The sequence below is a fragment of the Balaenoptera physalus genome (genome assembly GCF_965194825.1).
Source record: "Balaenoptera physalus genome assembly, chromosome: 8".
Classification (NCBI taxonomy): Eukaryota; Metazoa; Chordata; class Mammalia; order Artiodactyla; family Balaenopteridae; genus Balaenoptera; species Balaenoptera physalus.
Genome location: NC_138887.1, coordinates 11,200,038 through 11,225,809, shown reverse-complemented (window position 1 = coordinate 11,225,809; position 25,772 = coordinate 11,200,038). Strand labels below are relative to the sequence as shown.

Here is a 25,772-nt window from a genome sequence, read left to right as displayed (position 1 = left end):
TCTGAAAAAGAATATATCCGTATATATATATATACACATATATATATGTATAAAAGAACCACTTTGCTATACAATTGAAACTAACACAACGTTGTAAATTAACTATACTTCAATTAAAAAAATTTTTTTTAAATGTTACTCTATAATAAAAAGAACTCCCCAAATGGGGGGTGGGACAGAACTGACATGCAGAGGCAGTTCATTGAAGAAGAAATTTAAATGTGTAAGAAGAAAATGACAACTAGCTTTTTACTCCATTACGTAATGAAAGAAGTGAAAATTGAAATATGATACTGTTTTGTGGTTTTGCCTTGATACCAAATTAGGAAGTGCTGGTAAAGGCTGAGTAATGGAGAAAACACTGTTATCAGTGGGTAAAAGGAGTATATTTTATATACTCATATCTTTGTACACCTCTGTGACAAATCTTAACTACATATACTGCTTGACCCAATCCTGCCCTTGCTGGGTACGTACCCAAAGCAGTAATTTAGGTTCCTGGCAAAGACTTAGCTACAAGGATGTTCACTGAAACATGACTTATAAGAGAAGGGATAAAGTTCCTAAATGACCGCAGTAGGAGATTAATAATATCCACAAAGCAGAGAGAAAAGGGGCTGGGAGGGGAGAGAGCAGGGAGTGGACACCAAAATGTTAGTAGCCATGGTTATCACTGGGAAGTCGATTATGAGTGTTTTTACTTCCCTTCTATTTCTAAAATTTTTTTTTAAAAAGCTTTAAAAGAATGATTAATTCAGAAATAAATGTGTCTTTTCAGAGCTGTTTCAAGCTTAAATATTATAGCCCTAATATAATTTCTTCTATATAGTACTTATTGGCCCTTTAAGAAAGCCTTTGGTCTTTTTGAAATATGAGTTAATGGTAAAAAAAGAAATGCCAGAACTCTCACCGTGATTGCCACAATCAAGTATTTGCTTGGGCATTTCTTTTCTTTGTTAAACCCCCCTTGGGGGTGGGAAGGAGGCATCAGACATTCTGTGAGTTCACACCCAGATTAACCCTCATTCCCCAGACAAAATGTAACCTGTGAGGATTCATTTGTTTCTCTTCCCTGCAGCAACGACCCAGTTGACTCAGCACACAGTTATTTATTAATCATTCTATGTGCAATTGCGTGGCTCTATAAAAGCTGCAATGTCTTCCATTGCCAACTCACACCATTTCCGGGCCCTCCTGACCCTATGTAGCTCTGGGCACTGTATTATCAGTTCACTCTGCCCAGCTTCTCACCTCTGCTCCTAGTAAGTGTCAGATTCAAAAGCAACCTTGATTGCAAAATTTTCAAAGATTGTTCAGAAGTCTGAATGAGATACAATTTCACGGCCTTTTCTATCGTAGGCGTAACCGTATCATGGGTTTCACTAAGTGGCATATTTTTTGCCTTCTGTAAGGAGCAGAACCTTCCTCCTAAGTGAAAACTTCAAGACTTTAAAAATCCTTTCCTATGAGGAACTGAGAAGGATGTAGTGAGACTAAGTACTTAAGGAATAAAATAGGAGAATTTCCAACTCCTATGTCGCTATGCTGAAGCCATGTGAAGATACATACATGTAGAAAAAAGACTAGAAGGAAATGTACTAAAATGTTCATTTTCATCCACACATGAGTCATAGAATAAGGATGATTTTTGTTTTCTTTAGCTATGTTTTTCAATATTTTCTATGTCGATTAAGTACTGCTTTTGTTATTAGAAAGCCATATTCACATGCTACAGGACACAGAAAGTGTAATGAGATAAAAAGAATAGAGAACTGGGAATCAAGGGCCCTGGTATCTGGCGCTCCTCACAAACACTCAAGTTTACACCGTTTCCAAAGCTTTCTTCCAAAGGCATTCCTTCCAAGGGTATTCCTTCCAAAGGCATTCCTTCCAAGGGTATGCAGAAAACATGTGACATTTATTATCCATGTCGAGGTTGAAGATACAGGGGAGAATAAAGAAAGGACCCAAGACTGGGACATGATCTGGTTTCACTGTTTCTACCAAAAACTCTCTCTTACATTTTAATGATGCTTTTTTGGCAGGGAGGGTAGGAGAAGAGGATGTATTTTTCACCCATAAAAGTGGAACAGAGTGTGCCCTCACACTGACTCTAAGAATAAAATCATGTTAACTGCTCCAAAAGTGGAGGAGAGCGGGTTCTGCAGGATTCACACATGCTGTTCCCGTTCAAATATCTCAGTTCAGCCAGATCCCCTGCGTGCCTTCCCTGCCCCACCACTGCCTGTGGGTGACGAGATGCAGAACAATCATGGTGGTCACCATGGCGTATCCCTAGAGTTGGAGAGTCTGGGAGACTGGCATTTCTGTCAACCAGCAGAATTAGCTGGTAAAATGAAAAAGTGTTAGATGCTTAATGGGCTAAAGGGAGGAACTGGTCTCAAAATCATCCCACATCCAGGTAAATGTATGGGTTGCACACATTTTTACTGGCCCCTTCCTTGGTCATAGCCCATCTCAGAGGCTCTGCACCTCAGTAATGTGTGCAGTGGAGACGGACAGCACGAAGGCATCCCAGCTCTACCGGGCCGTGCTCGGACCTGGGCTTCCCACCGGCTGCCCAGGAGGAAGGAAAGAGCCTTCAGCAGCCGACCTGGGATTTTCTCTGGAGTAGAGGGAACACAAATCATCATTTACCGTTAACACTTTATTTTTTATTCTGCATGCTGCGCCAGGAAGATGCCCCAGAGACGCGCATGAAATGCCTGGCTCACCTGGAGAGATGGAGCCTTTCACGAGCACCAAGCTGGGCTCACAGAGCTGCCCTGGACAGACACACGGGCAAGAACTGTTCTCAAGGAATCAATCGAAAAGCCTAACACACACTGAGAGCGTTTCCCTCCCTTCTCTTCCATTACATCCCAAGCAACTAGAAGTTTCTTAACTTCTAAGGCCCAAGTCTGGCTCTAATTTCTAAAACGGGATTTTTTAAATTGTACGAGTACTACTTTCTTAGTCTCTGCCGTCAATCCAGCAGCAGGAATGAATGAGTATCCTGCACAGAGCTGGATAATGAGTTCGTAAGTCAATGTTTGCTTTTGTGGAAAGCTGCCCATTTATTCGGATTTAGAAGCAAATAAATATTATCATAGTCTCCTACCATTTTTTTTCCCTGTATTTTCCAGTTCTCCTTCCCTTTCCGCATGTGAATCCCAAAATGGGCCTCCCAGAATACTGGCTCCTCTTATGAGCACAAAGGGATTTCTGAGTCACTGATTCTCCCAAAGCAGAAAGAACCTCAGGGAATTCTTTAGGAACATCAACCGAAATACAGCCAATGGCCCTCAGGAGGGGTCTGTGTTCACTCCAGTGTGGAAGCGACCCAAGAAAAGTGACGGTTGTGAAAACCTAAGGACCAAAACAGAGCTTGTCCATTTCCATTTCAGTTCTTACAACTTTATCGTTTTGGTCGTTATACACTGGACCACTGCCTCATGGCTTCTCTTTCTGAGACACATTGAAGAATTATAGAAATCTTGGCCCACTATGTTAATTCTACAAAAACACCCTAATTTTATATTTCTTTCAAAGGACAAAAGAGCGATGTAAAGTAGATTCCTTATGGTATTGGACTAAAAAAAAATTGTAGAATGGTTTCATGTACTCTATGGGATAAAAGGCTTGCAAATGTGCACAAGTCTTTAACAGGATATAATATAAAATATAAATAGTCTAATTGTTCAAAAACTTCAAATGGGTATTTTATCACATTTAAAATGAAGTAAAGGTGCGCATTACCTGTCACTATCTGGGCAACTAGCTTTTCTTTTCCATCTGACTTATTCCACCTAAACCACATAACCTCCTCCAGCCCCCAATAATACACACAGAGATTTCTTTTGACGATTCTTCTCCGTGAGAAATGGGGAACTGACCCCCAAATTCTGATTTCCTGACTTTGTTTACTGGGTGTTCTGGTTCAAAATTGGGTCTAGAGATGTCAGCTTTGTGTCAAAACTTCTTTCAACTGAATTCACCTTTCAGCCAACCCCAGGGACTTGGCTGGCTTCACCCCCAACGCCTATTTATTCATTTCCTCCCCTTGAAACGTTAAAAGGGTCCTGTCGTTAACCCGCTGGTAGACTTGAGCAAATCCTCATAAATCAGCCCTTTGCCGGGGTGGGCGACCTGGGAGCTCACGGTGGCTCTTCGCTGACACAGAGAACAACTAAAGCACATTTCGGTTCACAAAGGAACCTCCGCGTCTTCGCAGGCCTCCTCCTTCATCTGTCGGTTCCGAGCGCGTTTTTGATGAACTGTGCTCATCGGCCGCCCCCCCAGGGCCGCACAGAGGGTGATAGCGCAGACCTGGAGTCTGGCTGCCAGGGTTCAAGGCCTGGCCCTCACTACCCTCGGCGCACGAGTGATCTCCCCAGCGCCGTTTCCTCATCTGCAAAGTGTGACGATGGCAGTGGGCTTGCCGTGAGGATTAAGGGGATGCCGGTGACACGTGATCTCCAGATGTCAGCTCTCAGCCCAACCTCTCCCCCCATGCTGACAGGCACTCTGTCTGCAGAGGCCTGGGATAGCTGTCCTGCCTGATTTATATAAAGGCAGCCTGCTGCCTGAGAGGCACACCTTTGCAACTTTTTGAGTATATTAAGGTCCAAGAGAGACCTCGAAAAACTAGATGACCAAAACCTATTACCCAGCCATAAAAACAATGAAAATAATGCCATTTGCAGCAACATGGCTGGACCTAGATGTTATCATACTAAGTGAAATAAGTCAAAGACAAAAATCATAGGGCACCACTGATATGTAGAATCTAAAAATTGATACAAATGAACTTATACACAAAACAGAAATAGACTCACAGACGTAGAAAACAAACTCATGGTTGCCGAAGGGGAAAGGGTGGGAGAAGGAATAAATTAGGAGTTTAGGATTAGCATATACACACTACTAGGTATAAAATAGATAAACAAGGACCTACTGTATAGCACAGGGAACTCTACTCAATATTGTGTAATAACCTATAATGGAAAAGAATCTAAGAAAGAATATATATAGAGAGAGAGAGAAAGAGAGAGAGAGATGTATAGCTGATTCACTTTGCTGTACACCTGAAATTAACACAACACTGTAAATCAAGTGTACTTCAATTTAAAAAAAAAACACCACCACACCACCTATGTGATGTTCCATCCACCTGTGTGTCTGTGACCAACGGAGTGATACAGATGTTTTTAAGTGCTGCCGTGTGCCCGTGACACTGACAGATCAAAGTTCTCTGGACCAGTTCCCCCGAAATGCTCGCCTGCCGCAACTCTGTCCTGCTCTGTGAGCTGAGGAAACAAACTCCACCGCTTTGGGCCTCTGTTTCTTCATTTTGAAAAATGGAAGTGATAGCAGCCTCCCTTATACAACCTGTGGGCAGGAAATGAGTTAAGTGCTACCAGCTTGTATAGAAAAGCAGAAACCATTCTATACGAGTAAGTGGGTTCCAACACATACACTAAGATGGATAACAGTACGAACAGCAATACCACTAGCTATTGAATGTCAGGCTGCACAAACACTTCAGAGCTCTGAGTTCCTTAAATCCTCACCACAATCTTATTATTCCCATTTGCCAATGCGAAAACCAAAGCTCAGAGAGGGAAAGAAAGTTCCTCAAGGTCACACAGCCATCAGATGAAACCTGGGTCTGTCGAATCCCAGAGCACACGCGCTCAACCCTGGACAGTACAAGCCCCAGAAACTTCTTACTGCGGCAGGTCTGAACTTGTCAACTGAGCTCAAGTCACAGACAGAATGATGGAGAAGGACGGCTACACAGGCTGGCCAGCCAGATCATCACATCAGGCGTCGTGACCAGACGCCCTGGGCAGCCTGACCGAAATCCTACTTCAACTGCATTTAACATTTACTCAAAGCCCACAGAAGCTGGTGCTGACCCAAAGGTGGCCGCAAAGATTCACCAAGGTGCCAGAAGGGAGCTGGGTTCCAAGCAGAGGCTCAGAGAACGCCCCTTCCACCGTCGTGTGCACTCCTTTGCCCCGAGGTCCTAACAAATCCTGTTTAGGCCCATAGATATACAAAATCCCTCATGAAAACAGATCTGTCGGCTCAGTTTTCTAATCTTTCTCTTCTGCCCCCATCCAGGATCAAAAGCAGTCCTTGGGGCCAAGAATCCTGAAAGTATCTTTCCCCCACCACCACTCCCCCTCACAAACACACACATATGTGACTTTCTCCTCTCTTTCTGTATCTCTCTCTCCAGGTGCTTGGCCCAGCTTGGCCCCAAAAAACTCCACAGTCAGTGGGAAAAAAGCAGAATAAGACAGGAATTCATGCACACAGATGCCCAAGGCAGCACAAGCCCATCGGTCATGCAAATAGCAGACTCCCAGCCGCTTCCTCACCTTTCATGTGTCTCAGACAACCTGCTTCTCCAGCCCTAGGCTATTGAGCAAAATAAAAGGTCCAAAACTTAGTTCAGTGAGGAATTCCTCCAAGGAGCTACCTCCTGAGTCTTCAGCTAGTTGTGCTGCCTGCTCTGGACTTGGGTGGAAGGTGGGTTATTGATCATCGCATCCTCTAGCTGCTCAGCTCCGAGGCTCCACTGCCCAGAGGGGGCTGAGGAAGCAGGCCAGGCCCGGGGACCAGGAAGAACACAGAGGCTCTGCCCTCTCCCCTCGGCACTTGTGAAACCTTTCCCGCAATCGCGAGGCATGAGCCAAGCTATTGGACAGAAAACACGCGCTACAGTAAGGAGACGCCCCTGTTTGTTTATTCATTGACTCCTGTCCAGTTCACGAACGTGCTGAGCTCCCACTGGGGGCTCGTTTTTTTAATAAAATATATTTATTCTACTCTCCCCTTTTCATTTCTTGAGCTCAAGTCAGGATACCAAAATAAGTTGGGCAACTTTTTATTTCTATATCAAATGTCATATTGGCCTGCTCTAGACTGAAAAAATATGCACATTTACATGAAAGAGTTGCTTGACTTGTGAATTCTCTAGGATACTTGCAACCATCGTGGTCCAAAGGAAGGCACTGTCCTGGGATGCTTGAAATTCAAATGACTTTCATTTAAGTTGAAAACAATACTTAAAACTGCATTTAGAATCAAAACCCTTTTGTTTATAAAAATCGTAAGGAGTATTTCTAGGTAAGGCAGAAGTATTTCTAGGTTAACAAGACCAGGTTTGACTTTGGACTTTATTCTTTAAACAACTGTAGAGAATGGAGGGAAAAAACCAGGTTGTTGTTTTTTTTCCCACTCTGAGTATTTCAGCACATGTCTTTTAAGAATAAGGATATTCTCCTATAGAACTACAGTACCATTATTATACCAAAAAATTAACATTAGTAGAATAATTTTATGTAGTATACATCCATATTCAAAACATGGTACACGGGGACAGCCGATGAGACAGGCTTGGTCCTTCCTCCTGGGACCTTCCCGAGGTGCAAAAAGTCCAAGAACACATGTAGTAAACGGCAGCGCTGGGATAAGAACCCAGTCTGACCCCAGGACCCAAGCCTTTGATCCATGATCTCCACTTCTACTTGTCTGTGGCTTTATAATGTAGAAATTTTAAATGTTCAATTCGATGGAAGGATGATCATGAATAAGCAGTTTATCAAAGAGATACAGAAACCAAAGACAAACGATAGAGTGAACCAAATTTTAAAACATAGATGAATCAGCAGAGACAAGAAAGGGGTATTTTTAATAGCGCAAAACTGTTGCCAACAACTCCATGCTCCTCAGTAGAAATTCTCCAAGCCTCCTGCTCTCTCGACTTCTCCAGTAAGACAATACAACAGTACCATATGCTGATGGGATGCCTCATGCATAATTTTTCCTCCAATTTTTTGTATTGTGGTCAAACACACAAAAGGTTACTATCCTAACCCTTTTTTTTTTTTTTTTTGATGTGGACCATTTTTAAAGTCTTTATTGAATTTGTTACAATATTGCTTCTGTTTTATGTTTTGGTTTTTTGGCCACGAGGCATGTGCGATCTTAGTTCTCCGACCAGGGATCGAACCGGCAACCCCTGCGCTGGAAGGCACAGTCTTAACCACTGGACCACCAGGGAAGTCCCTATCCTAACCACTTTTAAGTGCACAGTTCAGTGGTATTAAGTACATTCATATTGTGGCATAACCATCACCACCATCCATCTCCAGAACGGTTTCCATCTGCCTCACGCGGAACTTCTGATTAGGCTGTGCTTCAGGCAATATCACTCACAATTCCATGAACATTATTCATTAAACCCTGACATGGGTGAGACTGGGCCAGAGGTCAGTGTCCCAAGACACAGCACATAGCTCTGCCTTCATGGGCTCAAAGTCTACTAACTGAATGAGACACATAATCAAATCAGAGCTAAAACAGATTTCGGGTGCCGCCCAATTGAGAAATCAAGTGGAGAGAGCAGATGCGCTGCCTCCTGGGCCCAAGGACAAGAAGGACCCAGCCGGGTCCCAGCTGAGAGGATGCTTGCTAATGATAGCAGGCAAATGTCACAGGGGGCCAGAGGTCACCCTCGCCACTTCTCTGCTTTGAAACAAAAAGTTCCGGGGAAAGACAGGACAAAAATGTGCATCACCCGAAGCACAAAGTTTCAAACATTAGCTCAAGTTTCAGGCATATAGCTTCCGCTGGGGCCCCAGTTTGCGCTAAGTAGTCAGTTGGTCCTATCGTGAGAGCAGATTGCAGGCCACCAAGCTGCAGGAGCTGACGTCCCCAGTCACTCGTGAACGTTCCTTTGGCCGCTACCAGCACTGCAGAGGCCATGGTCCTGATCACACTGGAATGTACGCCTTGGAAAAGATTGCCTGTTCTTACCACCTAAGGTAGAACACAATAAAACAAAAAGATTGTGCCTTTGACCACCAAGGAATTGATCATCCCCTCTCAAGAAGAAAGGAGAGCTCTTCCGGGAGCAGCACACAGAAGGGCTCCATCAGATTGAACAAAGGCCTCTTCATTCATTCTACACACCTGCATTAAGCTCCTACTATGTACCAGAATCTAGTAACTAGACCCCGTTCCAGGTCCTTGGGCTTCATCAGTCAACGAAGTAGATAGGACCCCCCTCCCTGGGAGCTCAGAGTTCAGTAGGGGAAACAGGCAGCATGTTAGAGGTAGCAAGAAATATGGAAAAATAAAAAGTACAGTAAGTCCCCTACATACGAACGAGTTCCATTCCAAGAGTGCATTCGTAAGTCCAATTTGTTCTTAAGTCCAACCAAGTTAGCCTAGGTACCCAACTAATGCAATCGGCTATATAGTACTGTACTGTGATAGGTTTATAATACTTTTCACACAAATAATGCATAAAAAGTAAACAAACACAAAAAATAAACATTTTTAATCTGACAGTACAGAACCTTGAAAAGTACAGTAGTACCAGTACAACAGCTGGCATACAGGGGCTGGCATCGAGTGAACAGGCAAGAAGAGTTACTGACTGGGGGAGGGAGAGGAAGTGGGAGATGGTAGAGCTGTAGGATCTCCAGCAATAGGAGACGGAGGGCAAGCTGCAACTTCACTCACGCCTGACGTGGATGGCATAGGTTCTGGTTCCTTGCTGGATTCAATTCTATCTACCCTCTAGAAAAAAACGATCCAGTGACGTCTGGGTAGTAGCTCTATTTTTCTCATCATAGATGACACGGTAGCACTGGATTGCATTCTGAACGGCTGCTGTAACCATCGTGTACCGTTGTACGTTCGGGTCCTGTGCCTCAAAAACTAACAGTGCCTCCTCAAATAAAGAAAATCCCCTTGCCATTTCCTGCGCTGTGAATCTGTTCAGTTCTTCGGTTACTTTTTCTTCCTCTTGGCTCCGTCCTTTCTCTGGGCCTCCAATTCCTGGCGCTTCTTAGCAGCACCAGCTACATCACTGCTGCTTTTACACTTGCTTCCGGACATCCTGGGCTTGAAATAAAGATCCTGTACTACTGTACTCTATACAGTACAGTAAAGTACACAAAAGCACAACCACTTGTAGAGGATACACGCACGTGACAATGTACATCAGACACGTGAACTAACTTAAGTGATTGGACATGCGAACGCACGTTCGCATCTTTGAAAGTTCGCAACTTGAAGGTTCGTATGTAGGGGGCTTACTGTAGAGTGATACAAGCAAAATCAGGTGATGGGAGTGGGGTAGGAGGCGGGGGAAGGAAGTAAGGCAATCCTGGTGGACCTCCCTGGAAAACTGGCATGGAAGCAGAATAGACATGGAAGAGGAAGGAACAGCTAGATCAAGAGGCCCCGAGCACAAGCTTCCCTGTGTGTTTAAGAAACAGCCCAGAGGGAGGCCAGTGTGGATGGAGCAGAGAGAGTGATGGGGAGAGTGTGGGCAGAGAGGCAGAGCACGCAGGGTCTGGGAGGCCTTTGTGAGGACTTTGGCTCCAAGTGAAATGGTGACCCGCTTAATGAGCTTTGAACAGAAGAGTGACGTAATCCAATTTATGTTTTTAAAGGCTCACTCTGACTCGGTGTTGATGAGAGATGGTAGGCAGGCAAAGATGGGAGCAGGAGGCCAGGGGCTGTTGATGTCATCCAGGAAGGAGCTGAAGGTGGCTCCCAGGAAGGTGGAGAGCAGGGAAGAGGTGGTTCATGAAGGTGGAGCAGCCGGAATTTCCTAACAAGCTGGACTTGGGCGGGGGGTGTGTGCGTGTGTGTGTGTGTGTGTGCGTGTGTGTGCGTGTGTGTGAAAGACAGAGAGAGAGAGAGACAGAACATGGTTCCAACATTTGGGCCTAAACAACAGAAGGATGGCCTTGCCATCAACAGGAGATAGGAAATGGGGGGCCCAGCAGGTTGGAGGGGGCTGGAAATCAGCTCAGTTCGTCAATGTCATGTTAAAGGTGTCTATTAGATATTGTAACAGAAATGTCTAAAACATAGTTGAATATATGAGTCTGGGCTTTTTGGGAGAGAAGTCTGGACTGAAAGAACAAATCTGGGAGCTAAGAATAAATCAAGAAACCGATGTCACGTCAATTCCTAAGGCTGTTTGCTTTCACCAAAGGGATGAGCGGAGAGAGAGAAGAGCACTGGGGACTGAACTCTGGGGCCCCCATCATTAAAAGTTTGGAGAAAAGAGAAGAAGCCACCGAAGGAGATGGACCAGCAGGGGACAGAAAGCAGAGAGCAGGTGGAGAGATGAGCTGGATACCAAGGAGAGAAGGAACACGGAGGAGGAGGGAGGGAAGAGCTGGGTCAAATGCTGCTGACCGGCCAAGATGATGGAGACTGAAAACTGCCCACTGGATTTATTTAGCAACGTGGGGGTCACTGATGAACTTGACAAAGCAGCTTCCACAGAGCGAGAGATGAGGGGAAAAGCCAGAGCAGGTGTAAAATGGGATGGCTGAAGAGAAGCCACGGACCGTGAATATAAACAACTCTTTGAAAATCTGCTGCAAAAACCCAGGGTGGCAGTTGGTGGGGGTGATGGGGATCAAGGAGTGTTGTTTGTTTCTTTTAAGAGGATGGACGTTTATATACTGCTAGGAGCGATCCAGCAGAAAAACAAAATAGCTGACATAGAAGAGAGAGGGGATGGTGGTGGGAGTGATGGCCCAGAGAAGGTGGGAGAGATGGGACATTTGGAGGAACTGGCATTAGATATCACCTGTGAGAACAGGGGCAGCGGACAGTGAGGGCACCGATGCTGGGAGCTGAGCAGACATGGTTGCAGGAGGCTGGCTTCAATCAGTAAAAGGAGAAAAGTCACATCATCAGCTGAGGAATGAGGCAGAAGAAAGAGTTATTGGAGTGATGAGTAGAAGACACGAAACAGTCTTCCAGGAAGAATGGGAAAGTAAAAGAACTGGGGGAGGGTGCGCCCAGGAAGTGACATTTTATGTGTGATTACCCTTTCTACGGTCTACTAAATAAAAATTAAGGAGAGTGAGTGGAATAATGTTATTTCATTCTAACAGCGTGCTTATTTCTTAGGAATGGTCATCTTAAGCTGCAAACATTACCAAAAATGTTGAAAAGATGAGCTTACATACTTAAAGACCCAATATTTTATATGGACCTGATACTATTTAGTTCACTTAAAGATAACACATAACTGATATTGCCAAGGGCTGAGGTACATCACTGATGCTTAAAAGGAAGTAAGACCTGTATCCTTTTTATAAACTCGATGGCTTCCTCAATATCCAGTTCCCCTTGGAATTTAGGGATATCTGGTATAAGTAGTAAGAAACAGTCTGAGACAATCTCAGCTCAGAATTATACAGCAGAAGCAAAGCTCAAAAGTATACAGCCGTAAAAGATTTTAGAAGCATCAAGAAATTCAGGACTACTCTTAAAAGACTTTTGCAAACCTGGGCCTGCACAGATGTTTCCAAACTGCAAAGGTACTCGAAACCCTTGCCCATTATCTGGACCAGTGGCTGGCAAACTTTTTCTGTAAAGGCCAGAAAGTAAATATTTTCAGTTTTGCACATCATTTTGTTACAACTATGTGATTTCCCAATAAAAAAGCTACAGCATGCCCAAACAAATGGGCATGACTGTGTTCCAAAAAATTTCTATTTACACAAAGAGGCAGTGGGCTGGACTGAACCCTCGGATTGTAGCTTGAAGACTCCTATAATCTAGAAGACAGGCATCCTCTAAAGATAACGTTAGAGTATCATAACTTCTCATCTACACTAAAACTATTACTACCTAACAAAAGGAAGCTCCAAAGGCAATTCAGATGATAATGGCTGACATGATTTAAATCCCAAGTAAAACATCCAAAGGCTATTTCTAGTTTATATAGATGTCTTAGGATAACTATATAAACGTCTTTCACCTGTCATTTCAAAATGTAATTAAAAACTTCCATGAGCCTACACTATATCCCTCTGCAATTATTGTACCCATTTTCCAGACAGTTAATGGCCTGGGTTGGAATGTACTACTGAAATACTTACAAAAAGTGAAAAGGTCCTATATGTCCTACTAAACAAAATCAAGCACTAACAAGCTGGAGGGCTCAACCACACACCCAACTTTCCAGAAATTGATGGTTCCATCTATTAACCGGGCCAGAAAAATAAGACTATCATCTTCGGATGGTGGAACTTCAGAGTGGTCCTTTCAATTTATTTTATTTTATTTTTTAACATCTTTATTGGAGTATAATTGCTTTATAGTGGTGTGTTAGTTTCTGCTGTATAACAAAGTGAATCAGCTGTACATATACATATATCCCTATATCTCCTCCTTTAGATGGCGTAGCATTCTTTTTTCATGTTTAAGCCCATCTACAAGTTTCTCTGCAAAAATTCGGACTCTCCTGAGCACCACAGTTTACAATGTGACCCCAAGATTCCAAGTCAATCTTAGATTCTAAGGTTTAGAGCAGCGCTGTCTAGGGGAACTTTCTATGATGATGGAAATGTTCCATATCTGCTCTGTCCAATACGGTAGCCATGTGGCTATTGAGCGCTTCAAATATGACTAGTGTGACTGAGGAACTGAATATTTAATTTGATTCCATTTTAATTTATTTAAATTTTTTTAAATTTTTATTTATGTTGGAGTATAGGTGATTTACAATGCTGTGTTAGTTTCAGGTGTACAGCGAAGTGGTTCAGTGATACATGTACATATATATCTGTTTTTTCTCAGATTCTTTTCCCTTATAGGTTATTACAGAATAATGAGTAGAGTTCCCTGTGCCATACAGTAGGTCCTTGTTGTTTATTTATTTTATATATGGTAGTGTGTATCTGTCAATCCCAACCTCCTAATTCATCCCTCCCGCCCACCTTTCCCCTTTGGTAGACCTAAATTTGTTTTCGAAGTCTGTGAGTCTGTTTCTGTTCGGTAAATAAGTTCATTTGTACCATTTTTTTAGATTCCACATGTAAGCGACAGCATCGGATATTTGTCTTTCTCTGTCTAAGGCTCTTCACTTATGAATGGCCAAATACAGCTAGTGACTACCAAGTTGGACACAGCACACAGTTTTAGACAGAGAAATGAAAACGCCATCCCCGCGGCCTGCAACGCTCTTCTCCACAGCTCCCCCACGGCTGTGCCTTCTGGTGTCCATGGCCCTTCAGTCCCTCACCATCTCAGCCTCTTCCTGATCATCAGGGCACCCGGTCCAACGGGTACCCTCACGTTCCCTGTGCACAGACTGTCTCTCGACTAGAAGGCAGGCCTGGTCCTCGGTGTTGAGTTCAGTGGACTCAGGACAGCGCCTGGTTTCCGTCAGTGGGCAGTGAACATGGTGACTGATGGACTGCTTTCCGGAATGAATGAACGAGCAAGCTAACGAACGAACGTATACAGTGGTGGACACCAAAATGCCCAACCCAGATCCCCCCTCCTTGAACGACGAAGCTGGTGTCAGCCAACACCCTTCAGCTCAGCCCGTGCAGGGGTTGCCCGAGCGGCAAGAGCTGTCTTGTTCCAGGTCGCCCTTGTTCCTGGAGCAGCCCTCACCTGCTAACTCATCGATGCGAGAGTATGAAGGTCTGGCCATCTCAGCCCAACTCGGGACACCTCCTACGGTCCATTTCAGTTGCAGAACTCCCTGTGGGGTTGGCCAGAGCTGGGGCTGGGCCTGCACTGCATCTCGACCTCTCCCTGCCTCCGCTTCTGCTTCTCCCCCCTTTTCCACAGGGACCACCTCAGGCACACTGTGTAATAAACAGCCTGCAGGCACGACTCCATCGCAGAGGCTGCTTCCCAGGCCACGTAACCTGCAGCACAGACTTCACCGTTAAGGTGGACGCTGGCCCCCATCTGCCCAGGCATGCAGGTATGCAGGCTGGGAAGGTCCGCACACCTGGCATCTTCTGCCCTATGCTACTGGGTCCCCCTCTTCTGCCTGGACCGACGGCTTTTTATAACGATGGTGCCCAGGGTTCAGGGCCCACCTCGCTGGGGTCATGCTCTTCCTGTACACATTTCAGACCACATTTTCCTGGGGCCGTCAGAATCCACACCTATTGAAATGGCCAGAATTGGCAAATTTAGAGTCAGAAAACAGATCAGTGGTGTTTAGGGTTGTGGGAGGGACAGGGGGAGGAAAGTGATGGCTAAAGGGTTCAGGATTTATTTATTTTTGAGGCGATAAAAATGTTTTAGAGGTGACTGTGATGATGGTTGCACATTTCTTGGAATATACTAAAAGCCATTGAATTGCGAACTTCAGATTGGTGGACGGTATGTGTGTGAGTTATCTCAATAAAGCTGTTGAAAAATTTAACCTTGCATGCACAGCATAGTGACTATAGTTAATAATTCTGTGTTGTATATTTGAAAGTTGCTGGGAGAGTAGATCTTAAAAGTTCTCATCAGAAGAAAAAAATGTGTAACTGTATGTGGTGATGCATGTTAACTAGACTTACTGTGGTGATCACTGTGCAGTATATACATATATTGAACCATTATGTTGTACACCTGAAACTAACATCACATTACAGGGCAATTACATTTCAAGAAAAAGGTGAAAAAAAAAGCAAAAGATCTACAAGTGGTATTCTTTCTGTAACTCAGCCACGTGTTGTTTTCTCAGACTCATGGGAAGTCATCTAAAAAGCGGCTTCCCCCCCAGACCCCGGCTGCTTTCTTATTTCCCATCACTCCTTCATGCTCCCCTGCTTCCTTTTCCAGCATCCATTCCGAGAGGATTCAAAAATATGCTCGGAAGCCTTTCAAGTGGCAGTTTGGATCCCACACTCCCAGCCATATTTTTTTAATAATGATGGCAAGACGCTCAGGGATGTTTTGGGTGCAATTCTCAGATGCCACAGAGGAGCTTTAGCTTCTGTCTGCAGCGCTAAGGAAGTACAAATATCCAAATGCTTTCTGCGTGCAATTTAGAAGCGCCCAGATGTGCCTCAGCTTCCCTTGCGCAGCCCGAAGCTGTACAGATGTGCTGCTCCAGGGCACATGTGCATGACCCTCCAGCCCCACCAGTGATCCTCTCTAGCTTGCAACAGTCCTCCTCTCCGGGGACTATACTACTAGTCAAGGACGAAGAACTGTGACTATAAAACAAAACACAGAATCCCCCGGCAGCAGTATTCAGGACTTGCTTTCTTGGTTGACCATCTATACAGACACAGCCTCGCAGACCCTACTAGGGTCCTGACCTGCCCCTGCTGTCAGGATGCACCAGTGGCCTGGCTCTGTTGTATCCTTTTTTTAAATTCCACATATAAGTGACAACAGCAGAGATTTCAAAATAGCTGGCTGGTGACAAGTGTAGACGGGGCCCGACGGGAGCAGAGACTGAGAGTTTAGCCTCACTGTCACCATACGTTAAGCAAATGATCATACAAGCCTTAGCAGGTCATCAGCGATCCCAGGTATGAAATTCCGCCTTAAAATGAGACTCGGCACATCAGAACCAATTAGCATCCTTACAAACCACTGTTTGATACTGCAGAAGCCAGAATTTGAAACAAACAAACAAAAAAACAGTCAGACCTTATCTCCTCTCATCAGCTTCCCCTGAAGACCCCCTTCAATGAAATAACTGATTGCTCGCTCTTCTGTCTCTCCGTAGCACTGCTAAAACCTCTCAACCATAATATCCATTGCACGGTATTATAACAGAATTCTTACGCATTCTATTTCACCCAAAGTTTGAATTTCTTAAAACCTGCCCTCTCCATTTCGGTCAGCATCCCCCGTGACCAGCACAGCAGCGCAGATTTACAGAAAAGACAAGGAAGCTCTTGACTTTACTGGAAAAGGGAACTTTAAATATCCTCTGCCATTTTTAAGGCAATGCCACATGTGAAAAGAAGGCCCAGAAGAGAGAAAGCTGGGCAACCACATGACCACACAGACAAAACTGCAGTGGGATGAGGCCCACCCGACTCGGGGACCCGACCTCTGGCCCGTCCACATGACCATGCGACGGAACATGAAATTGAAGTCCTCCATCCCGTGTAGCCACTGGAAGGCCCACGACATTCACAACAAATGAATCTAGGTGGCTTAGTGAGCCTAGACAACATCATCTTTAAAAATAACATATCCTACAAAGAGGTACAAACTATTAGGTATGAAATAAGCTATAAGGATACATTATACAACAGGGGGAATATAGCCAATATTTTTAATAACTATAAATGGACCTTAAAAATTGTGAATCGGGCTTCCCTGGTGGCACAGTGGTTGAGAATCTGCCTGCCAAAGCAGGGGACACGGGTTCGAGCCCCGGTCTGGGAAGATCCCACATGCCGCGGAGCAACTGGGCCCGTGAGCCACAACTACTGAGCCTGCGCGTCTGGAGCCTGTGCTCTGCAACAAGAGAGGCCGCAATAGTGAGAGGCCCGCGCACCGCGATGAAGAGTGGCCCCCGCTCGCCGCAACTGGAGAAAGCCCTCGCACAGAAACGAAGACCCAACACAGCCATAAATAAATAAATAAACACTTTAAAAAAAATAATAAATTTCTGTTCCTGTAAAAAAAAAAAATTGTGAATCACTATATTGCATATCTGTAACTTATAAAATATTGTACAGCAACTATACCTCAATAAAAAAATAACTTATCCTAGATGTAAACACCTGAATTTTCAGTTAGTTCAAACAGACTTGACTTCTGGCTCTACATCATATCAGCTTTTAAAAATCCACTACATCTCCCTTCCATGAGTTCGTCTGTATTTTAGGATTAAGTAGAAGGATAGATAAAGAGAGCTTTTATTTATTTATTTTTTATTTACGGCCAAGCCTTGTGGCTTGTGGGATCTTAGTTCCCCCACCAGAGACTGAACCCAGACCCACGGCACTGCCGTGCCAAACCTTAACCACTGGGCCGCCGGGGAATTCCCTAAAGCAGCGGTCCCCAACCCTTATTGGCACCAGGGACTGGTTTCCTGGAAGACAATTTTTCCATGGATGGCGGGGGGCGGGGTTGGAGGGGGTATGGTTCAAGCAGTAATGCGAGCGATGGGGAAGGCAGTGGAAATTCAAATTTCCCCAACCAGAGATCAGATGCAGTAGATGAAGCTTCACTCGCCCGCCCGCCGCTCACCTCCTGCTGTACGGCCCGGTTCCTAACAGTCTGCAGACCGAGAGCGGTCCACGGCCCGGGGGTCGGGCACTCCTGCCCTAAAGAGAGCTTTTAAATGTTTTGGGCTGTCTGGAATAAAAATGACTAAGTAGCGTTAAAGGTTAGCAATAAAACTATAAGGAAAGCTATTTGCCTCCTAAGTAAACACACAATATATTTTATTTTTTAAAATATTATAGTGAAGTTTGGCATGTAGGATATAGCTATTTAACATCTGTGTTAATAAGGAAGAAGACATCAAGAACAAGGCTTATCCAGTTTATCCCTGAAGATGATACCAACATAAAATAAAGGGAACTGTTCTGTAATCCATCATTCCTATGGCTGCTGGGTAAGATTTTACTTTTCTAATCAGATTACCATTCCTTTCTTTTAACTGAATACCAAAAAAAAAAATAAAGGCAACTGTTCTGGATTGAATAGTGTCCCCTCCCAAATTCACATCCATGGGGAACTTCAGAATGTGACCTTATCTGCAAACAGGGTCACTGCAGATGTAATTAGCTACATTAGATGAGGTCATGATGGATTAGGGTGGGCCCAAAATCCAAGTGGTGTCCTTAGAAGAAGACCAGCAGTCACACAGACACACACAGAGAGAGAGAGAGAGAGGCAGAAGAACACCACGTGAAGATGGAGGTTGTTTGGAGTGACGCATCTACAAGCCAAGGAGTGCCAGCACCCACCAGCATTTGGAAGAAGCAATGCAAGATTCCTCCCCAGAGCCCTCAGAGGGAGCATGGCCCTGTCCACACCTTGATTTCAGACTTCTGGCCTCCAGAACTCAGAGGATAAGTTTCTGTTTTTTACTTTTTGTTTTTTGTTTTATAAACACATATTGGATTATTTATTTATTTATTTTTAATAGATCTTTACTGGACTATAATTGCTTCACAATACTGTGTTACTTTCTGTTGTATAACAAAGTGAATCAGCTATACATATACATATATCCCCATATCCCTTCCCTCTTGTGCCTCCCTCCCACCCTCCCTATCCCATCCCTCTAGGTGGTCACAGAGCACCGAGCTGATCTCCCTGTGCTATGTGGCTGCTTCCCACTAGCTAGCTATTTTACATTCGATAGTGTATATATGTCGATGCTACTCTCACTTCACCCCTGCTTCTCCCCCCGCCCTCCGTGCCCTCAAGTCCATTCTCTATGCCTATGTCTTTATTCCTGCCCTGCCACTAGGTTCATCAGTACCATTTTTTTTTTAGATTCCATATATATGCGTTGGCATACGGTATTTGTTTTTCTCTTTCTGACTTCACTCTGTATGACAGACTTCTGTTGTTTTAAACCACCTAGTTCATGGTAATTTGTTACGACAGCCTGAGAAAACTACTTAGAAAGGTCTCTATCATTTCATCTGTTGCACTGTAAAAAGATTAAAAATATCAGTACACACATGGCTGGTGAAAGGGTAATCTGGGTTAGGCTTTCTGAATATGTATCAAAGCCTCAGAATGTGATTATTCTTTGATCCAGCAATTCTACTTTAAGAAATTTATACAAATAATCAGAGCTAGGAACAAAAAATTAGCTACAAGGATAACCACCACAGCACTGTTATTATAACAGTAAAAAGAGAACTAAAAAACTGACTCTGTAAGCAACAATAGAGGATTGATAAAATAAATTTTGGTGCAACCCACCAGTGTAATAGTTGGAAGGAACGACAAACTTAAAACAGAATGATCATCAACCAAGAAAGAATATGCAATGTACAGAAATCCTAAACATTCATTCAAGACATGTAGATGGTATAGAAAGTCAAACTGTCAGAAAAAGATAGAAGTAGACATAAAACCACTAATGTGAACAATCTAATCAACAGTGAACATTTCAGAGCTCCTGTCCTAAGCGTTAATCAAACTCTTCTAAAAGTAAAGGTTTATTTCTATTCTCCATTTTTTTTTTAAATTTTTTTCTTTTGTCCATGCCACGTGGCATGCGGAATCTTACTTCCCCAACCAGGGATCAAACCCGCATCCCCTGCATTGGGAGCACAGAGTCTTAACCACTGGACTGCCAGGGAAGTCCCTCTATTCTCCATTTATAAAAGGCAATCAGGAGAAGCTGCAATCAGCCAAAAACGGATAAAATGATTGGTGGAGAAAATTGAATATAGGAGATAATCTAATACATATCGTCAAGCATATAAAATATCACTAAGAACACCCACTTCGTACTCCAATGGCTTTGAAGGATAAAGAAGAGGAAATAGGTTAAAAAATAGCAAGTAAAACCTGATGACACAGAAGTGATAATATTCTTACCAAAATCTTACAAAGTCCTGGAGTAAATTACCAAGAATAGCAAGAGTCTTTTTTCCTCCCTGCTTATTGGTAACAACAGAATGAACCATTTCCTTTCTTGGACTGTAAGAACCAAAAGTCTAAAATCAACCTACCTTTGAAGTCTTTTTGAAAGCTATAATGCCATATTATCTTACATCTTGATAGATTCGGGTATATATCCTATAATGAACATTCATACCCATGTGATACACATGTGTGCAGACACACACACAATTTCATGCCTCACAAATCTATAGGGAAAATAAAATACATATTTACATTTGCAAATAATATTACCAACAGTCATTTTATGCAGTAACAAAACTGGTGTCATGAATACTGTCTTACTATTATAAAACCCAATATATGGAATCCCACACCAAATTTTTAGAATTTGAAAAAAAAGCAGGAATAAGTGAAAATGATAATAATGCAAAAATTATGAAGTATCAAACTGAAAATTATTAGAATTTATAAATACAGTCCAAAGCAGGTTGTTTGTAGAGACAGGGGCACAATAAACTAAACTACGAGTTTACAATTTTAGTCTTATGTAGACTCTGGCGAGTCTACATAAGACTAAAAGATAGAAAATACAAGCACAACTTGAGAGGGAGATATAAACACAGATAAGGAAGAGTTGCCTTTTAAAATGAAGCTACAAAAATTCTATGCAATTACATTTTAGAATCTTGATTAAATCTAAGTGACCAAAATTGATGGAAAATATAAAAGATCCAATAATAATGGAAGAATCTGAAAAGTCATTTAAAATTATTTCCAATGAATAGTTTTATGTGTGAGTTTATTTGAACTTCCAAAGGACAGATGATTTCACATTATAAAAAATTTTCTAGATGAAAACATTTTGGGGAAAAGTTCTAATTCATTTCAAAAATTAATGCAATCCAATGCCAAAATCTAATATTGTGAGGACAAAAAAACCCCAAAAACCTAAGAATTAAAACTATTTATAGACAAAACTACTAACTTTCTAAATACAATATTAGCATATCAAATCACATCAAAAGTCTAGAATCAAACAGATTTTATACCAGGAAACATGATTTTATAAATATTATGAAATATATTGAAAACTACAAGACATTAATGAAAGAAATTGAAGACAACACAAATAAATGGAAAGGTATTCTGTGCTCATGAATTGGAAGAATTGATATTGTTAAAATGCCCATACTACCCAAAGCAATATACAGATTCTATGAAATTCCTATCAAAATTCCAATGGTATTTTTCACAGAAATAAACAGACAATCCTAACATTGTATGGAACCATAAAGAACCCAGAATAGCCAAAACAATCTTGAGGAAAAAAGAACAAAGCTGGAGGCATCATGCACCCTGATTTCAAACTATATTCAAAAGCTATAGTGTTTAAAACAGTAGGGTATTGGCATAAAAACAGACACATAGATCAATAGAACAGAAAAGAAAGCCCAGAAATAAACCTATGCATGCATGGCCAATTAATTTACAACAAAGGAGCCAAGAATACACAATGGGGAAAGGACAGTCTCTTCAGTAAATGGTATAGGGAAAACTGGACAGCCACATGCAAAAGACTGAAACTGGACCATCTTACACCATACACAAAAATTAACTCAAAATGGATTAGACACTTGAACATCTTGACACAGATCTTTATGATAATTTAATGTAACTCCAAAAGCAAAGCAACAAAAGCAAAAATAAACAAGTAGGACTGCATCAAACTAAAAAGCTTTTGCACAGCAAAGGCAGCCATCACCAAGATGAAAACGCAACATCCTCAATGGGAGAAAATATTTGCAAATCATATATATGATAAGGGGCTAATATCCAAACTATATGAAGAACTCATACAACTCAATAGCAAAAAACCAAACAAGCCAATTAAAAGGGGGCAGAACACCTGAATAGACATTTTTCCCAATAAGACACACAAATGGCCAACAGGCTCATGAAAAGATGCTCAACATCGTCAGTCATCAGGGAGGGACTTTCCTGGCGGTCCTGTGGTTAAGACTTTGCCTTCCAATGCAGAGGGTGCTGGTTTGATCCTTGGTTGGGGAGCTAAGGTCCCACATGCCTTGGGGCCAAAAAACCAAAACATAAAACAGAAGCAATATTGTAACAAACTCAACAGAGACTTTAAAAATGGTCCACATCAAAAAAATCTTTTAAAAAAATCATCATGGAAATATGAATCAAAACCACAACGAAATATCACCCCATGCCTATTAGAATAGCTATTACCAAAAAGACAAAAAAATAACAAGTGTTGGTGAGGATATGAAGAAAAGGAAACCCCTGTATACTGTTGGTGGGAATGTAAATTGGTACAGCCACTATGAAAAACAGTATGGAGGTTCCTCGAAAAAATTAAAAATAGAACTCCATATGATCCAGCAATTCCACTTCTGGGTATTTATCCAAAGAAAACAAAAAACACTAAGTCAAAAAGATATATGCACCCCTGTATTCACTGCAGCATTATTTACAATAGCCAAGATATGGAAACAACCTAAGTGTCCGTTGACAGATGAATGGATAAAGAAGATGCGCTACGTATATACAATGGAATATTATTTGGCCTTAAAAAATTATGAAAAGTATGAAATCTTGCCATATGCGATAACATGGCTGGACCTCGAGGACATTATGCTAAGTGAAGTAAGTCAGACAGAGAAAGTCAAATACTGTTTGATCTCCCTTATACGCAGAGTCTAAGAAAAAATTAATTTAAAAGAACCAACAAGCTCATAGATACAGGGAACAGATCGGTTGTTGCCAGAGGCGGAGGGTGGAGGGGATGGGAGAAATGGGTGAATTTTTTTTTTTAAGTTTAAATAAATTGAATTTTAAAAAAGAGGAAATATTATGAGAAAATATATAAACATCATTAATAGGTCAAGGGAGAAAAATCATGTAACATAAAAGCAAAAGATGATGAAAAGGTATGTGATAAAATTCAACGCTCATTCTTGATTTAAAAAAGTACCAAAGCCAAACTAGAAAGATATTTCCTTTGCATGATAAAAAAACATAGTAATAATATTAAAGTAACAGCCAAGATGGTGATCATCACTATTAATCTCTATTATCCAGGAAGTTGAAGGCAGTTCAATGAGATATAAAACAGAAATCAAGTACACAGCAATTGAAAAGCAAAGAAAAATATTATTATTGGCACATAGCATTATAGTCTAACCTAGAAAGCCAAGAAGATGTAACAGAAAAACTGTTAGAGCAAATAAGACATTTAGTGTAGCCATACAATTGAAAATAAATATCCAGAAGTCAACAGCTTTCCCATTTACCAGCAATTACCAGCTAATAGAAATAGATAATATTTTTTGAACACATATTAACTGCCAGAAATGGTGTTAAGCCCTTAACATCTATTAGCTCACTGAATTTTCACTACAACCCTAAGAAGTAGACACCATTATGATCCACATTTTATAGGTGAGAAAGCCGAGACTCAGAAGGATTCCATATCCTACCCAAGTCACACGGTAGCACATGACAGAGCCAGTATGAGACCGGGCCAGTGAATAAAAAGGCCTCACATCCACTCCATCTCACCTCTGCCTCCCAATTAAACTGAAGGGCTGTGAAACTTTTGAAAATTGTAAAGCACGATAGAATTTAAAGACTCTTTCATTCAATTAAAAAAATTTAAGGATGTCAAATAAATAAATAAATAGACTGAAGAGCACACGCCTACCTCAAGCAAAAATGTCAAGAATAAACAGAGCAAGAAATGCATGCAACCCATATGAAGATGTTAAAAAAATTAAAAACTTTCTGACAATCACCAAGAAGACCCTTCTTGAACAGAGACACACCATATTTCACAACAGGTAAATTGTACTTTATAAAAATGTCAATTAGCCCCCAAATAATAAATAGATTTAATGTAATTCCAATCACATTCTACAAAGAAAATATTACTTTTGTTGACGTGCTTTCCTTGGTGGGATGTAGAATTTAATAACGTGATTCTAAAGTTCCTCTAGAGGAAAAAGAAGTGAATATCCAGCCAAGAAATTTTAATAACGGGGATTAAATTCTCCTTTAAGATGCTAGTCTTTGTCATCTCCAGGCTTGTGTCCATACAGCTCCTTGTTCCCACAAGCAATTTCCTAATGGAGTTCTACGGACACCTTTGGTGGCCCCTTTTAAGAAAGATAAAGAAAAGTACAAAAGAACCCACAAAACCTAATCACAACAGACAGGTAAAGACTCATAAGAAAATATGCTAAAATTTAAAACAGCTAATGTGTTCAACTGATGAAATGATATTTGATATCTGCTCTTTGGTCTTCAAACTTTCTTTATAGTTAGAACCTTTACCATTAAAAGTTAAAAAAAAAAAAAGAGCAAGGAGAAGGTGGGAGAACAAATGTTAAAAAAAAACCAATTGAAAAATTATCTTAAGAAAACTTCTTAAAAAGATGGCAGACGTTCAGAATGTTGAATCTGGAAAAGCAAGGCTCAGGAAGAATTCAACAGCTGTATTAAAAAAGGAAAGGACTGTCAATCAGCTATACTTCAATAAAATTAAAAAAAAAAAAAAAAGGGACGCCCAATACGAATTCTGTATTCCCTGACATCTCTTCACAGAACCACACCAGCCCATGCCTCCTGTTCCACTTCAGGGCCACCGCTCCACCAGGTTTCCCCCCATCATCCAAGCAATCACCTTCAGCTGGTACCTTTGCACCGACTTCTCCGGCACCGTGCCCTCTCGGTGTGTGTAAGCCAGCCTGTAGGGGTGGGCAGAGCTGCTGCCCCACTTCCTAGCTCTTTGAGGACCACGGTTCTGATCAGTTGGCTCTGGGAGCAGAAGCCAGGACCCAGAAACATTGTTGATGCAGAGACTGTAAGCCTCAGGGCAAGTTTAAAGTTTCAAAAGATGGGGGGGAGCGGCCACATCAAATAGGTGATGATTTTTTGACTCAGCTCCAGCTTTTTTAAATATTATGTTTCTAAATAAAGTAAATGGATACTCTAGAGAAATATCTCAAGGAAGGTCACAGAGCAGAGCAACTACTGGAGACTTGATAAATCAAATAAACAATGAGACCGGCACAGGAAAGCAGAGAGCGTGCTCCAGACCCTCTTGCCTTTTTTGTTTTTCCATTAAGGAGCTGTTCTTATAAACAATGAGCCCATTCAAAAGGGCTTTTTAAAAATCCCTGGAGGAAGCTTCTATCTCCTGGACTGAAAGCGCTGCCCACCCCACGCCCCCAGCCCGACAGCACCCGTCTCCTGAGCGCCATCCTGCCTTCACTTGGATGGAAACAGCTTTGATCAGGAGCTCCAAGAAAAAAAAAAAAAAACAACTCCTGAATCCAATTACTCTGGAATTCTACTGGTAGCAAAAGGTAAGCGAAAAGCAAAGA

At 42.1% G+C, this 25,772-nt stretch overlaps 2 protein-coding genes across 7 annotated transcripts in view; both read right to left on the bottom strand.

Annotated features, from left to right (window-relative positions):
* GLI3 (GLI family zinc finger 3) overlaps positions 1-25,772 on the bottom strand; it is a 282,524-nt gene that overhangs the window by 209,855 nt on the left and 46,897 nt on the right. The gene's annotated exons all lie outside the window — the stretch shown is intronic.
* On the bottom strand, positions 661-14,552 carry LOC309666282 (uncharacterized protein). Its single transcript, XM_082473670.1, has 3 exons — positions 14,464-14,552; positions 12,345-12,427; positions 661-8,835 (listed from the first exon to the last, which is right to left on the bottom strand). Exons 1-3 carry the CDS (start codon positions 14,501-14,503, stop codon positions 8,590-8,592), a joined length of 369 nt encoding a protein of 122 aa, XP_082329796.1. The 5' UTR covers positions 14,504-14,552; the 3' UTR covers positions 661-8,589.

Bases quoted from the DNA above. Each gene is read 5' to 3' on its own strand.
- LOC309666282 (XM_082473670.1), bottom strand. From the start codon at position 14,503: ATGGCCAGACCTTCATACTCTCGCATCGATGAGTTAGCAG. The intron at 12,428-14,463 runs GTGAGGGCTGCT...TGGCCTTTACAG, and splicing joins TCGCATCGATGAGTTAGCAG to AAAAAGTTTGCCAGCCACTG. The intron at 8,836-12,344 runs GTTTGCAAAAGT...GTTCTACCTTAG, and splicing joins AAACATCTGTGCAGGCCCAG to GTGGTAAGAACAGGCAATCT.